The sequence below is a fragment of the Ostrea edulis genome, chromosome 2 (genome assembly GCF_947568905.1).
Source record: "Ostrea edulis chromosome 2, xbOstEdul1.1, whole genome shotgun sequence".
NCBI lineage: Eukaryota > Metazoa > Mollusca > Bivalvia > Ostreida > Ostreidae > Ostrea > Ostrea edulis.
Window position 1 is genome coordinate 79695995 of NC_079165.1, and position 15104 is coordinate 79711098.

General features: G+C 37.5%; 1 protein-coding gene across 1 annotated transcript in view; it reads right to left on the reverse strand.

The window, feature by feature from the left end:
- The window catches only part of LOC125678628 (uncharacterized), a 103442-nt gene that overhangs the window by 78498 nt on the left and 9840 nt on the right, over positions 1-15104 (reverse strand). The window contains exons 5-23 of the mRNA XM_048917220.2: positions 14253-14396; positions 13931-14059; positions 12432-12501; positions 12218-12339; positions 11642-11758; positions 11308-11520; positions 9663-9809; positions 9067-9238; positions 8622-8900; positions 7645-7773; positions 7235-7419; positions 6734-6970; positions 5590-5895; positions 4655-4861; positions 4027-4164; positions 3147-3311; positions 1758-1907; positions 1114-1215; positions 595-736 (exon numbers count right to left, since the gene is read on the reverse strand). Of these exons, the coding sequence (XP_048773177.2) occupies positions 595-736; positions 1114-1215; positions 1758-1907; positions 3147-3311; positions 4027-4164; positions 4655-4861; positions 5590-5895; positions 6734-6970; positions 7235-7419; positions 7645-7773; positions 8622-8900; positions 9067-9238; positions 9663-9809; positions 11308-11520; positions 11642-11758; positions 12218-12339; positions 12432-12501; positions 13931-14059; positions 14253-14396 (3154 nt within the window). The remainder of the gene's footprint in view (positions 1-594; positions 737-1113; positions 1216-1757; positions 1908-3146; positions 3312-4026; positions 4165-4654; positions 4862-5589; positions 5896-6733; positions 6971-7234; positions 7420-7644; positions 7774-8621; positions 8901-9066; positions 9239-9662; positions 9810-11307; positions 11521-11641; positions 11759-12217; positions 12340-12431; positions 12502-13930; positions 14060-14252; positions 14397-15104) is intronic.

A 15104-nucleotide genomic window follows, 5' to 3' on the forward strand; every position in this document is an offset into this window, starting at 1 on the left:
TTTTCTCTGAGAACAGAAAATGTTCCATTTATTCCAATTTCAATATTGCTGAGAAAGTTGACCCATTTCTTATGGTCTGTACAAAGTGACACACCTCATACTGACCCTATTCTACATGTTTCACACACTTTACACTGACCCTATTCTACATGTTTCACACACTTCCTACACACTTTACACTGATCCTATTCTACATGTTTCACACACTTCCTACACACTTTACACTGATCCTATTCTACATGTTTCACACACTTCCTACACACTTTACACTGACCCTATTCTACATGTTTCACACACTTCCTACACACTTTACACTGACCCTATTCTACATGTTTCACAGTCCTATATAACACACTTTATACTGACCCTATTCTACATGTTTCACACACTTCCTACACACTTTACACTGACCCTATTCTACATGTTTCACACACTTCCTACACATTTTACACTGACCCTATTCTACATGTTTCACACACTTCCTACACACTTTACACTGACCCTATTCTACATGTTTCACAGTCCTATATAACACACTTTATACTGACCCTATTCTACATGTTTCACACACAGTCCTACACACTTTATACTGACCCTATTCTACACGTTTCACACACTTCCTGTCCCGGTTTCGAGTAGTAACCCACAGTACAATCGTATGGATGAATAGTCCCCAAGGGACACGAAAATCCTCCCGGACAGGTGATACATTCAAACTGTCTCTTGGCAGGTTGGCCTTTAAAAAATGGAAAAGCATTCTCTAAGGACTCTCGACAGAAATATAAATGTTATACTCAAAATAAAAATTGAAGATGTGCTATACCTATTGGATTTTTGCTCCATTTTATAATTTAGGTCCTGTTTTATTTTTGCCTTGTTTTATTTTCAACCAATTCAATCTTAACTTATATTAATGACAATTTTAGCCTAAACTGAGCAAATTTGAATAAATGATTACTCTAAAAGTAGCAAACAACTGGATCTGAATGAATTTAAAAGAAATGAAACATTCCCATGCATATGAGCAAGAAATTTCCCTATTACAGGAAGTATCGTTATCTTTTACTCTAATTTATTCCGAGGGGAATATAATAGATAACAAATGCTGCGTACCTGGTCCAACAAGTGCTGAGCTTGTCTGGTTTACTCCGTACGGCATGTGTGTACCTGCTTTACATTTCACCGGGGCTGACACAGAAAACTCACAGTAGTGACCTGAAAACAGACAAAGAAAACGTTAGTTTCACATCCCCATAACTTATTTCATTTTATGCTTGTGTTCATTTCGGAATTTTGATAAAATTTGATCAAAATCTGAGGATTGTTTCCTACGTTATTTATGGAGTTTTCAATATAGTTGGTGCATTTGAATTTGAATAATAAACCTGTTTGTGAGAGCTTAATTTAGCCTTGTTAATTTAGCAGCCCTGTTAATTTGTTGTGTTAAATTGTCCTTGGTCTTGGCTGTATGCCAATCATGTGAGGTCAATAAAAATCTGAATTTCACAAACCACTGACATTTAGGGAACTCAAACACTTGAATACAATTATTTCCACAAGGGATTAAGTTCATGAATACTTGCTGCTAACAAATTTAGCGGAAATTAAACCTCCGCCAAATTTTCCTGCATCCTGCCTGTGTATCAGTGTGCTTTGGTAAGATAAGTATCAATTACTATTCATTGACAGTGTCATTCAATTGCTATATAGTAAATTTGTCATTAAAATGTTGAAAAATTTCCTGTAAAAGGCTGTACCTTGCCAGCAGTTTTTACACTGGGCTTCCTCGTACAGTCCTTCCAAGTCATTGTAGGTCCCGTTCGGACAGCCATACTGGGTCCCTGCTATAGTGCCGTTAGGACAGTAGAAACCACGGGGACAGATACCTGACGTGGAGCTGGATCCACCTAAATACACAATACAATGACGTTATCACAAATATGGACTTATAATCACAAATACTGGACTTATCTAATAAAAAGTGGATCCACCTAAATACACAATACAATGACGTTATCACAATACTGGACTTGTCTGTATCTCATTAAAAAAGGATCCACCTAAATACCCAATACAGTGACATAATCACAAATACTGGACTTGTCTGCATCTGATTCAAAGAAGAACTATTGAACTCTATATGTTCTATATATCAAAATCTGCCTGCTGCAATTTCACTGTAATACATCTACATGTATAAAAGAGTATCTTCTTTTTCCTATAATTACTAAAGATCAATTCCCATGATGCAAGGCATTTGATGAAGTGCTAGGACTTTGATGTACGTATAGTAAAAATGTAAAAATGATGTGAGCCATCTCCTGAAGTGCTAGGACTTTGGCATCCTGGAGTAGGTATCCCACCATACACAAGGAGTAGGTATCCCACCATACACAAGGAGTAGGTATCCCACCATACACAAGGATCTCCTCATTCGTTCACTACCTACGGCCGAGGACAGGAGAAGAAAATGACCACAAACAATGGAAACTGATGCAGATGATTGAGGTTGAAGGACTGGACATCTATTGAGTGGACATTCAGTCATGGCTCCTTTGTATATTCAAATTCATACACACATAAGTATATCTTTGTTTTTGTTTGTCTTGACACTTCTAAACAGCCAGATATTGGCCTTTAGTTAACAATTCTACTTGATAAAAGTGTAACCAAAAACATTGACAAATTTCAATGATTTTGAATGCACATCATTTTTTTAGTTGGGGAGGAGGAAGGATCCTGATTGGACCAGAAATATGTACTAATAATAGTATTTATCAGTATTTATTTATTTATTTATCCAGGATTACACACATTAGCAGATGATTAGTTTTTTTTTGTGGTCTTGTATTAAAACATAAACATAGAACTGCTATCTAAAAAATTAGTATCTAAATATGAATATACAATAGAAAAAAGCATAACACACACATATACATGTATATATATACATATACACACACAAACACACATATACACTATGTATATACATAAACTTCTTTTAATTGCTATGAATTCATCACTGAAAACTTCAGATTTCCAAATACTTTCTACCAGCACTGAAAATTATGCTACAGTACAGTTTCGTGATACCAGTAATTATTTAAAGGTGATTGTTACTACGGTAACTAAGTCCTCTATCTCACCTTCACAGTAGTACCCCTGAGGGCAGACTGTGCACTGAGATGCCTCATACAGATCTGCTCGGGTGGAATATGTCCCAGCAGGGCAGGGGAATTTCTCGGGGGAAGGAGACTGTAGGGGGCAGTAGTAACCAGGCCAGCATGGCTTGGGGGGATTGGTTGAGTTGTCTGAAAAAATATGAATCATACATTGTAGTATAGTAAAGATCACATAGTTATACTGAAACAATGGTTTATGTAAAGAGTGGTACCTTCTAGATTCAGTGTATATAACCATACCCCCAGTCCTTCAAGCTCAATGCAAGCGGATACACTGTCATCTGTGACCCAAATTCATTTGTCCATTCACAATATTTGCCTGAAATTTGTCCCTTTCCATATATTGGTTGACATTTATTAACCCATCTAGTGCCCTATTTGAGCACGATTCTAATTCATAGCATTCTCTTCTTGTAAGTGTGCCCCATTCAGTAATTGTCTTCACTTACTTGTGCCCCATTCATAGTATTTGCCTTCACTTGTGCCCCATTAACAGTGTTTGCTTTCACCTACTTGTGCCCCATTCAAAGAATTTGTTCTGACAAACTTTCTCACCCACAAGCACCCATGCCCCATTATTGTATTTGCCCTCTTTTACTTGTGCTCCATTTGCATTACTAGTATTTGCCCTTATTTGTGCCCCATTCACAATATTTAACCTTATTTGTGCCCCAATCACAATATTTGTCATTGTATTTACTTGTGCCCCATTCACAGTATTTGCCCTTATACTTGCTTATGCCCCATTCACAATATTTGCCCTTATACTTACTTGTGCCCCATTCACAATATTTGCCCTTATACTTACTTGTGCCCCATTCACAATATTTGCCCTTATACTTACTTGTGCCCCATTCACAATATTTGCCCTCTGGACATGCATCACACTGGTCAGCTGATGAGAGATTAGTTTGGTCACTGTAAGTTCCTGGGATACAGGGATACTGGTCATCTGCTATGGTTCCTAGAGGACAGTAGTAACCTGAAATGTAAAAATAAATAAACATGTCAAGTTGAAAATAAATCTGATTCTAAGATCCATTGGTATGTATTTTTTTCTGCATGTCATTCTTTCTTCAGAAAAATGATTCAATTACCTGTTCTACACGGGACAATGGATGCTGTGTTTACCTGTTTTACACAGGACAATGGATGCTGGTGTTTACCTGTTTTACACGGGACAATGAATGCTGTGTTTACCTGTTTTACACGGGACAATGGATGCTGTGTTTACCTGTTTTACATGGGACAATAGATGTTGTGTTTACCTGTTCTACATGGGACAATAGATGCTGTGTCTACCTGTTTTACACGGGACAATGGATGCTGTATTTACCTGTTTTACATGGGACAATAGATGCTGTGTCTACCTGTTTTACATGAGACAATGGATGCTGTGTTTACCTGTTTTACACGGGACAATAGATGCTGTGTCTACCTGTTTTACACGGGACAATGGATGCTGTGTTTACCTGCTTTGCATGGGACAACAGATGCTGTGTGGTTGATTTCAGGACAAGCAAAGCCAATGTCACACTTGTGACAGTTGAGTGGGTGGCCAGTGTTGGCGTCAGGGTTGTAAGTCCCAGGCTGACAGGGGGTTGGGGCTGTTGTGGGCTGTGACTCTGTACCCCCGGGGCAGTAATATCCTGCTGGACATGGGATACACTGCGTCTCATCTAAAAAACAAAAGGTTAAATATGTTACATATACCAGAACGAAATTTGAATTCGATTGACTAATATTGAATAGTTATCGCTACAGTAGTTGTCTCCCTTCCTGAGCAAATTTTCTGGTCAACTGCCTAATCATCTCCTACAGAACTAAAGTAAAAGCTTTTACACCAACTCATTTCCTTAAACTGTCCTAGCTAGACTGATATAACCACCACCAAGCACAACAGAAATGGGCCAGAAATCAAAGAAGTGGATGCTTCTTCAGCAGTTACACATTATGAATCTATATGAATTTCCTACAGCAGTTTGCATGACTTTTAACCTTTTGACCCTGTGGATGGGAGTTTCACTTATCTAATGGTGAATCTGTGGTTGAAGTTTGGAGATTTCAATTCAAAAGGAAAAACTCTAAAGGAGGAATATCACTAATATGAGAAATAATCTGATATGAGTAAAAAGTGGAGGATATGTACAATAATATATTAAAATTGAAAACTTTTAAATTTACTTTATCTAGCATGTTTAGTTGAAAAATACAGTTTTAGAAGAAAGTAATCGGGGAGAAAAAATCTTAAATTCTTTTTTGAATCAAATTCCATTTAACATTTAATATCAGATATATTAGTATCAGATCAGAAAACTGACAAACATTTGTAATAACATGCTTGGTGTAAAAAACAAAACAAAAACCCACATCAATTAAAATTAATCATCAATCAAAGATAACTTACTGTCAAATCCAAGATCTGGGCCGTATGTTCCGACAGGACAGGGATGCTGGAACCCCGAGGACTGACCCCCGGTACAGTAGAACCCACGGGGACAATCCACTCCAGTGTCCGTGGTACCCTTAGGGCAGTACTTCGCTGATGGACAAGGCAGACAAGCAGTCAGGCTGGTGGCATTATCGTTCGGGTTGTACGACCCACCGGGACATGGGTACTGAGTACTGACCGTGGTCCCCTCGATACAGTAGTGACCCTTTGGACAAGGGTACTGTTCGTAAGATGTGTCCCCGGGTCCTGGACAGTAGTATCCTGTAATAGTAAAACACTGCTGTTACTGACTGGAATCAAACGTAAAACTATCAAGTGTGAATGTGTACTTCTGTCATGCATTGCTGAACATCACACACCAACGACCTGTACAGAGAAACGGAATACAGAGATGTCACACACCAACGACCTGTACAGAGAAACGGAATACAGAGATGTCACACATCAACAACCTGTACAGAGAAACGGAATACAGAGATGTCACACATCAACGACCTGTACAGAGAAACGGAATACAGAGATGTTTGAACAGACAGATTATACCCAGGTAATAACGTATTCAATCTGAATTCTTTTGTCTTCACAGAATATCAGCTAATTATGCCATTTTGCCCTCTCAAGGACATACGCGACATTTCTCAATATTATATGATTCTTCACAATATTTACGTTCATGCTATCTTGTTTCTACAATAAATCTTGGGGTATATTACCAAGTCTGTTTTAGAGTTAGCATATTTTGATAGTTCCTGGTAAGTCAGCTCTTGTGTATTGCAGTAAATTGTTTTAATGTAGCAAAGAAGGAAAGAAAAACCATTGGCACAATCAGGTGTTGAACCCAGGACCCCTGCATTACTAGTAAGGTGATCTGACCACTAAGCTACCCAGGTCCATATACGAAATACGGTAACATTACTACAATATAAAATTTAAACCCATTTCAGAAATCCTACAAGAACTCTTTATATCGAGGAGATGAACAAACTGTCAGAAACATTGCGTGTGTCCTTAAGAAATATATTTTAATCACAGGATAATACTCAAATTATAAATACTCAAATTAAGTTTCATATATACAACCAAATGTTCTGCTACTTACCGGGAGGACAGAGTACACAAGCTGTGGAGTCGATGGATCCATTGTGTGGGTTGTAGGTCCCAGCTGGACAGCGAAAGAAGTTCTTGCCATCACACCAGCCCCCAGCTTGACAGATGTCAGCGGTTGGGGCGGAGGTGTTGGACCCCATAGAACAGGTGTACCCAGCATCACACGCAATACAGTAGATGGCAGCACCATTGGAGTAGTAGCCAGGGGCACACTCTGATCTCCTGGAATCTATACACATACAAAGGTCAAACTATGTAAAATGGATTTAAGGGGAGGTAATAAGATTTGAAATAAAAAGTTAATGAAATGGGATTTAATCAGACCCTATATTTGTAACAGTGAGAATACCACAGATTAAATTTTTTATCAACTACAATTTCTTATTTACTACAAAATTACTAGTTTATCTGTGGTATTGAAATCTTGAACAGAAAAGTTATTCTATTTCCCCAGATTTCCCTTCAAAACCTAAATCCGTTATCCAGTTCTTACATTCCGGTTCTGGACAGAAGTAGCCTGGTTCACATCCGGTGCAGTTGGTGGAGGCGGCCGTGCTATAGAACCCTGGGGGACACACAGTCTGGCCTTCGTATGTGTTGGAGCATCTGTAACCTTCGTCACACATGGTGCAAGTCTTCTGGCCTCCAAGAGAGTAATATCCTGGCTGACAGGCAACACTAGCAAAATGAATTAAAACTTTAGTTATACACCCAGGTACATGCATTTTGTGTCAACTAAAGTTTTGAAATTTAACCATGAAATACAAGTTGAAATTGACAGGAAATTTCAGAATTAGCCTCTGCTTGAAGTTCTAACAGATGCAAGTCACGTGATCAAACTTCAGTTTTCGTCAGGGTACAAAATTGATTATCTTTCGTTAAGTCGTTAGGCATGTTTATTACCTGCTGTTGGTGGAGGAGTCTGGACACTCGTATCCTGACGGACATGTGATACAGGAAGTTTGGTTTCCAACAGAATACGTCCCGTCCTGACAGGCTACCTGGGTGTTCTTGTTGGTTGTTGGGCAAGCACTGAAAATTAATTAAGAGCACATTTTATCAAAATATATCAGACTAGTTAAAAAACAAACAGCAATGAGGCCCACAGACCACAATGCTTACCTTTGCCTCTCACTTAAACTGATCATTCATCAACATACATTACTCTTTGCACACACACTAAAACTGCAGATTTGAACAAACTTGATTTAACCAAACATAACAAAAAATGCTTATAGCTTTATCTATTCAATTTAATCTAGATTAATTTCAAAAAATATATATTTCAGATCTTTGTTACAAAATGGATTTGTGCTGTGAAGGGGCTGATTGAAACACATTTAAACTGATATTTCATGCATACACTTGAATCACTCCCACTTAAAGTTGTGAGGTTTAATTTACTAAGAAGAAATTTAAATAGTTTAAACAGTAAAACAATTTCCTCTAACAGACACATGCAGTTTGCAGTCTATGTAACCTAGCTGTAGTTAATGTTGTAAACTTTCTTTCTTTTTTGAATTTCCTTCTTTATAAACTGTCTTACTGTTATGCCCTCTGGGCCCAAAATTGGAATAAACTTATCTTACCATAGTAAAAATTTTTGTTTTCAGATTGTAAAAAATGTTAAAATTTCCATCAGCACAAGATAAAGTGTTCAGCTGTTAACTTTCTGTTTAAGTCTTTAACTACCAACTCTAATAATTTGTCAATATCTGGTTATTTTCAGCAACCCACTCCCTCAATGGTGTGCCCTTATATTTCTCAAACTCTATTATTTCTTTACAAAGATCACAATCACTAGTTATCAGCAAACACATCATCCACTTTTAGATCGTTACACTTTGGCTGCCATGCGATGTGATAATCAGCAGACTTACAATCCTGCGGGACATGGCGAACATTCGGTGGCCTTTGTCAGTGAGTAAGTCCCTGGGAGACACTGGATCTGTTCGGAAGAGTTAGTGGAGGGGCAGGCATAACCAGCCGGACAGTCCACGCATGCAGCTAACCCTGCAACAGAGTAGGTCCCCGGGAGACAGGCCTGGATTCCGGTACCGTCTACATTAGGACACACCTCTCCCGGGGTGCACTTGGTACAGGAGGAGGAATTACCAGTAGAATAGGTCCCTCCCGGACAAGGAATCTCATTGGACGAGCTGAAATGAGAAATCAAGGAGAACGTTTTTGTTGCTTTTCTACACTCACTATGCTTAAATAAGTTATGTTTATAATCCTCATTCACTGCACAATGTATTGAAAATTTGTCGTTTCTTTTTAATCAGTCTAGCTCATTAAATGTCTACTACAATAAACCCATTATACCTTGTACTGGGACAATATTTGCCGGCGGAACAGATGGTGCAGTCCATTTGACCAGCAATGGAGAACGAGCCGCTGTGGCAGGCGTAATTCTGGGTGGCATCTGTGTTATCTGGACAAGCGTAACCGGCTGGACATTGGCTACAGCTGGTCTGACCAGGACTACTCAGGTAACCTTAGGTGAAAGAAACGTAAGTGTATTCAGTGACTTATCATTTCTTTGCAAATAATTCTTGAGAGGGACGTTAAATGAGATACAATCTTTAGGGAATGCTGAAAATGTAATATTGTCTCCTGTCTGATTTGTAAAGAGTGGGCTGTAAAGGGCATAGTGCCTCTTATCTATTTCTATGTAAGGTAACAAATGCCTAATCCTATTGTTTTTTGACAGAGGACTGAAATATGTAAAGCTCTCAATGCCTAATCCCATTGTTTGTAAAGAGAGCCCTGAAATAAAGTTCCTGGTGCTCAATCTCAGGCAGAGACTGAAACGGACAAAGTACCAACTGTCTTATCCTATTGTTTGTAAGAAAATGTCCAAAATATGCACTTTTGTTACCATATGCCTGGTGAATGAAGGGACATGGCAGCGAAATTACCTGTAGTACAGGGTGTGGGGGCAGCAGTGGTCAGTGGACACATAGACCCTCCTGGACATATGGTACAGGCTGAGGTTGACCCATTTATGTTATACTCCCCTGTGTTGCAAGCATTGGGGGAGGCGGCTGGATTCGTGCATTCATAGCCTGAATAAAACATAGAAACACTCTACTAATATCACCCACAAATCAAACACAAACATTAAATTGGCATTCACTGCAAAGAATAAAACAAAACAATATCAACAAATTGGCAATTTGATATCAAATCATGGATTTCACTTACCGTATTTTGCCGAATATAATACGCAGTGGTGTTTAATACGCACCCCCCACTTTGAGCCTAAAAGTTGGTGAAAAAACGCACTTCGGGTGTATAATACGCAGCAAAAATTTTGACCAAGTGGTAATCTTTATTTTATACTTGGTGTTAATTTTCACTTAATATTTTTGCAGAAATAATGAATTCTAAACAACGCACAATAATTTGCAAACTTTTTGAGATGAGGTCTACATCGCGGTAATCTTCAATGAGAATCTTCAGGGAAATATCAACCCGGACAAGCCTGTTCATTTCAGCAAAGCACGAGATTTTGTAGCATTAAAGTCTTAACTGACTCGATATTTCCTTTGTTGAAACTTAAAATCAATCAAATAGCCGATGTTATAAAAATAAAATTAAACAATTAAACTATCGCTTATTTTACTGTAATCAACACACCATGCAAATTATCAAATTGTTAACTACGATCACTATTAAAATGTGTGAAAAAAAAATTTGTTAGGTCTTTCTTTACCCGGAGGGGGTATCTAACAAAAGCAGTGTACACAACAATGGCTTCGTAAAACACACGCTTTTACGCAAGAATAGTTATTTCAAAGATTCAAATAAGTATTTCATTAAAAATTAGGCCTATTCATAAAACTTACAGTAAATAAACTTTTAGCAAGTGACAAAATTATTTTCCAACAATTTTAGCACGTGTCAAGGCATTATTGTGTACACATGCTTTCAATAATGGCGGCATGCGATGTAATGAATAGTCAGATCCAATGCAATTTGATTGGCTGTTTGTTTCATGATAATTGAATTATTTAGATATTGTAAGTATATATATCACATTTTCTGCAATTTTACGTTTCTGTAGTAATTTTCTTGAGGTCGAATTTTCTACTTAATAAATAGGTGAACGTGAAAAGGCGTACAGTATCCGAAGCCTTGGTCTTTGAGTGAAATATTACACTACTTAATCGCCGAGTTTCATCTGGAAAAAAAGGTCAAAAACCTATTGTGGTATATAATACGCACCCCTTTCTGGCACAAAAATATTCTCTAAAAAAAGTGCGTATTATATTCGGCAAAATACGGTAGTTACCTAAAGAAATACTGTGATTTCATTAATTTTCATGGGCATAATTTTTTGGGGGAAATTTGTCAAACCAATACAGTTTCAACATCTAAATTAATTCTAATTTCATGGAAAGCTATTTTCAGTATGTTGTTCATTTCTGGAAAAAAAATTTCATGCTCTGACAAAATTATGAAAATTCGTACAAGTAAATAAAATATATGATAGATGATGAAACCATAGTGCACCACTAGACTTTAGGACAGACCTGTACAGCAGATTTAAGACCTACATACCAGCTGGGCAGTAGGAGCACGCTGTAGCCAGTCCCAGGGAGTACGTTCCGCTTGGACAGGCAGTCTCGGCTGTTTTGGAGCAGTACTTCCCGGCAGGACACTGGGTACAGGCTATTTGTTTGGTGGAGGACCAGAATCCATCGGGACAATCCGTCTCTGCTGCAGCTCCGGAGGGACAGAATTTCCCAGCAGCACAGTCCGTACAGGTAATCACTACAATCAATCAGTTAACAATTTACAGTCTTCTCCAATGTATTTTTATTTTACCAAATTTAATCAACACAGATTTTGCTAGCACATTCTAATTCCTTAAACATAATGCCTGGACACTCACCTGCAGCGGCACTGTACTGTCCAGGGTCACACGGGACTGGGGTGGCGTCTGGAGAGGCACAGGAGTGACCGACAGGACAGTCGTCACAAGATGTTTTCCCTTCTGCGGAATACTGGGCTGTAAATAGTAAACTGGTATCAATACTTATTATCTCATTTACTGGTATTGGTGTATAAACTCTCCGGGTAATATAAACATGAATATTAATTTATAATTCAAACAATATTTCATTCAATCCTGAACGAGATTGGGCAGCAGAATAAATCTATGATAGCCCTCTACTAGAATTAATTCATTTACTGTGTCAGGCCATTTAACCTCTGAATACAAAAAATGCAAAAATTAATTAAAATGTTGTAAATTTTTGAAAGAAGGCAACAACAAAAACGTTTCAGCAATCATTTCTGCAAAAAGATTGTTTATTGTATATTCAGTGCACAATTCACCACCATACTTAACTTTCCCATGGCACAAAATTCATCCAATCATTTTAATATATAGGCAGTAAACATAAATTTCAAATTCCCTAACGAGTTTGTTCCTATGATTTCTGTTTAAACAGATGATGACACATACTGGAGGAGCAGTCCAGGGGTGCAGCCGTTTTTGTGGGGCAGTATTTTCCTTTAGGACATTGTGTACAGGTACCATTCCCCAGTAATGCGTATTCTCCTGAGGAACAGTCCGTTGGTGTGGTCCTAATGGACAGAGAAAAGGAATTCATTTCATCAACATTACGTAATTACCTCACCAAACTGAATTTCAAAGTAAACAATGGCGTCTGACTTACGCAGGATCAGTACAAGCTTTTCCAGCGGGACAGCCGACACACATCTTCTGTGTAGCATCAGGGACCTCATCTGACAATCACAAATAAAAGACACCGTCCATTATGTTACAATATCAACTACGATTTAACTAAGGTGTGTATCTATCTTATACCAGTGCATTAAAATTCAAGTGACATTGTAGTTCTCAGTCTATATAATGAAATAATATCGGTAGTACACAGTCTATATAGTGAGATAACATCAGTAGTTTACAGTCTATATAGTGAGATAATATCGATAGTTTACAGTCTGTATAGTGAGATAATATCGATAGTTCACAGTCAATATAGTGAGATAATATTGGTAGTACACAGTCTATATAGTGAGATAACATCGGTAGTTTACAGTCTGTATAGTGAGATAATATCGGTAGTACACAGTCTATATAGTGAGATAACATCAGTAGTTTACAGTCTATATAGTGAGATAACATCGGTAGTTTACAGTCTGTATAGTGAGATAATATCGATAGTTCACAGTCTATATAGTGAGATAATATTGGTAGTTCACAGTCTATCTAGTGAGATAATATTGGTAGTTCACAGCCTGTATGACATAGTTTTGGTACTTCACAGTCTATATTGTGAGATAATATCGGTAGTTCACAGTCTATATAGTGAGATAATATCAGTAGTTCACAGTCTATATGGTAAGATAATATTGGTAGTACACAGTCTATATAAATATAGTGTCAGAGATAATATTGGTAGTTCACAGTCTATATAAATATAGTGTCAGAGATAATATTGGTAGTTCACAGTCTAATTTGTAAGATTGTATGTTATGGAGTATATGCTGAGAATATAGGTCACAAAATATACAGTGAAATTGTAAGTCACAGTCTCAATGGCTAGACTAGGTCAAGAGCTATTTGGTGAGATCATCGGTCACATATTATATGGTGATATTGTCGGTCATGAACTATATAGCGTAAAAATCAATGCTATTAGTATTGTGCTTTTATAATAATACTGTGATGCTTAAACTTTAGCATTGATCATGAATTAGAAAGCATACAATATTGCAACAAAATATGATTTAGTTACAAATAACATGAATATACAGTTGAACTTCAGTATCTCAAACACCTATATATCGAATACCATGGATATATCGAAGTGATTCAGAAGTACCAACCACTTATTCTTTCAGCATTTTACCCTCAATATCTTGAATTCTTGGATATCTCGGTGTTTTCTCTCAGTACTATCAAGTTCGAGATAATGAGGTTTCACTGTACATTATATTGATCATGACATTAAAAATGCATGAATAAATGTCATAAATGCAATACCTATCATGACTTTAAGCAACTAAGTAAATTCGCAAAATCTTGATACAGAAAGTGAATATACAGCATTTTCATCTTATTTCACAAAAATTAATCTCAGCTACAATTTCCCACTTAATAAAAATTCTCCAGTGATTGTGACCAATCCTCGCCAGTGATATAACGTACTTGTGGCACAGAGTGTGCAGGAGCTGGACTCCGCTGGGGCCACGTATCCTGCCGCGCAGGCTGAGGGGGAAGAGGTTCCATTTCCACTACATGAACTGCCCTCAGGGCACGATGAACAACTGCTGGCACCTACAGAATATAGGGGAGCATTACACTGATACTTAGGAGATATATATCAAAACTTCATTCTACATAAGTAATGAAAAATGATAGTTAACGTAAAGTTGTAAAAATAAGTAATATTCATAAATCTGTGAAATCACATGTAAATAAATATAAATCAGCAGTACAATATTACTGTGTTGTTAACAGATCGACTCACCATTCGCTGAGCTGTAGAATCCAGCAGGGCAAGCTTCACAGACACCAGACCCCTCCACAGAGTAATAGCCGGCCGTACATTGGACAGGGGTACCCCTGTTAGGGCACTCACTTCCTGCGGGGCATTTCTGACAGGATACCTGGCCTGTAAATAGTATCAGAGACAAGTCATGTTACCAAAACGTCATAAAAACATCAAAGACACTGCTAACCAAGTGTCTGAAGCACCCACATTAAACAATTTTTAAGAAGCCAAAGGTTTTAACCAGAGTTTAAGATACAACTCATGTCCTTTGATATATCTCCATCCAGTCATATGAATCTATACTGGTGAGTTGAAGTGAAGACTAGTTTTATGGAGCCCACACTAAAGATCAAACTCCGGTTTGAAACTCACATGAGGAGCAAGATATCACCTATTACAGCCACTATTTAATCATATGAATCTGTTCACGGAGGAGAAGCATGGACAAGATTTGCAGACACATTGCAGAATCCACTATGACTTGATATCTATGATGATTTTGATTGGCTGAAAAAATTTGTTTGATTTCTGCATCAAAGAAAACCTGATTTTCACTTCATGTAATGTGTATTGATACATCGTATGCATTTGAAAACAAATCATCATGCTTTATTATCTAAACTCAATGTTTTAAAATATTCAAATCATAAGTAAATCATAAGAAATGAATCTTAGAATTCTTTTCTTCAAGGCGGTATCATATGGAAAATTGGATGGAAAACATTTTCATCAATGCGCAATGATGAAGTTTGCCGTCCAATTTTCCCTATAATACCTGCATCAGGAAAAGAATTAATAGATTCATTTCTTAATTAACAAAACAAACAC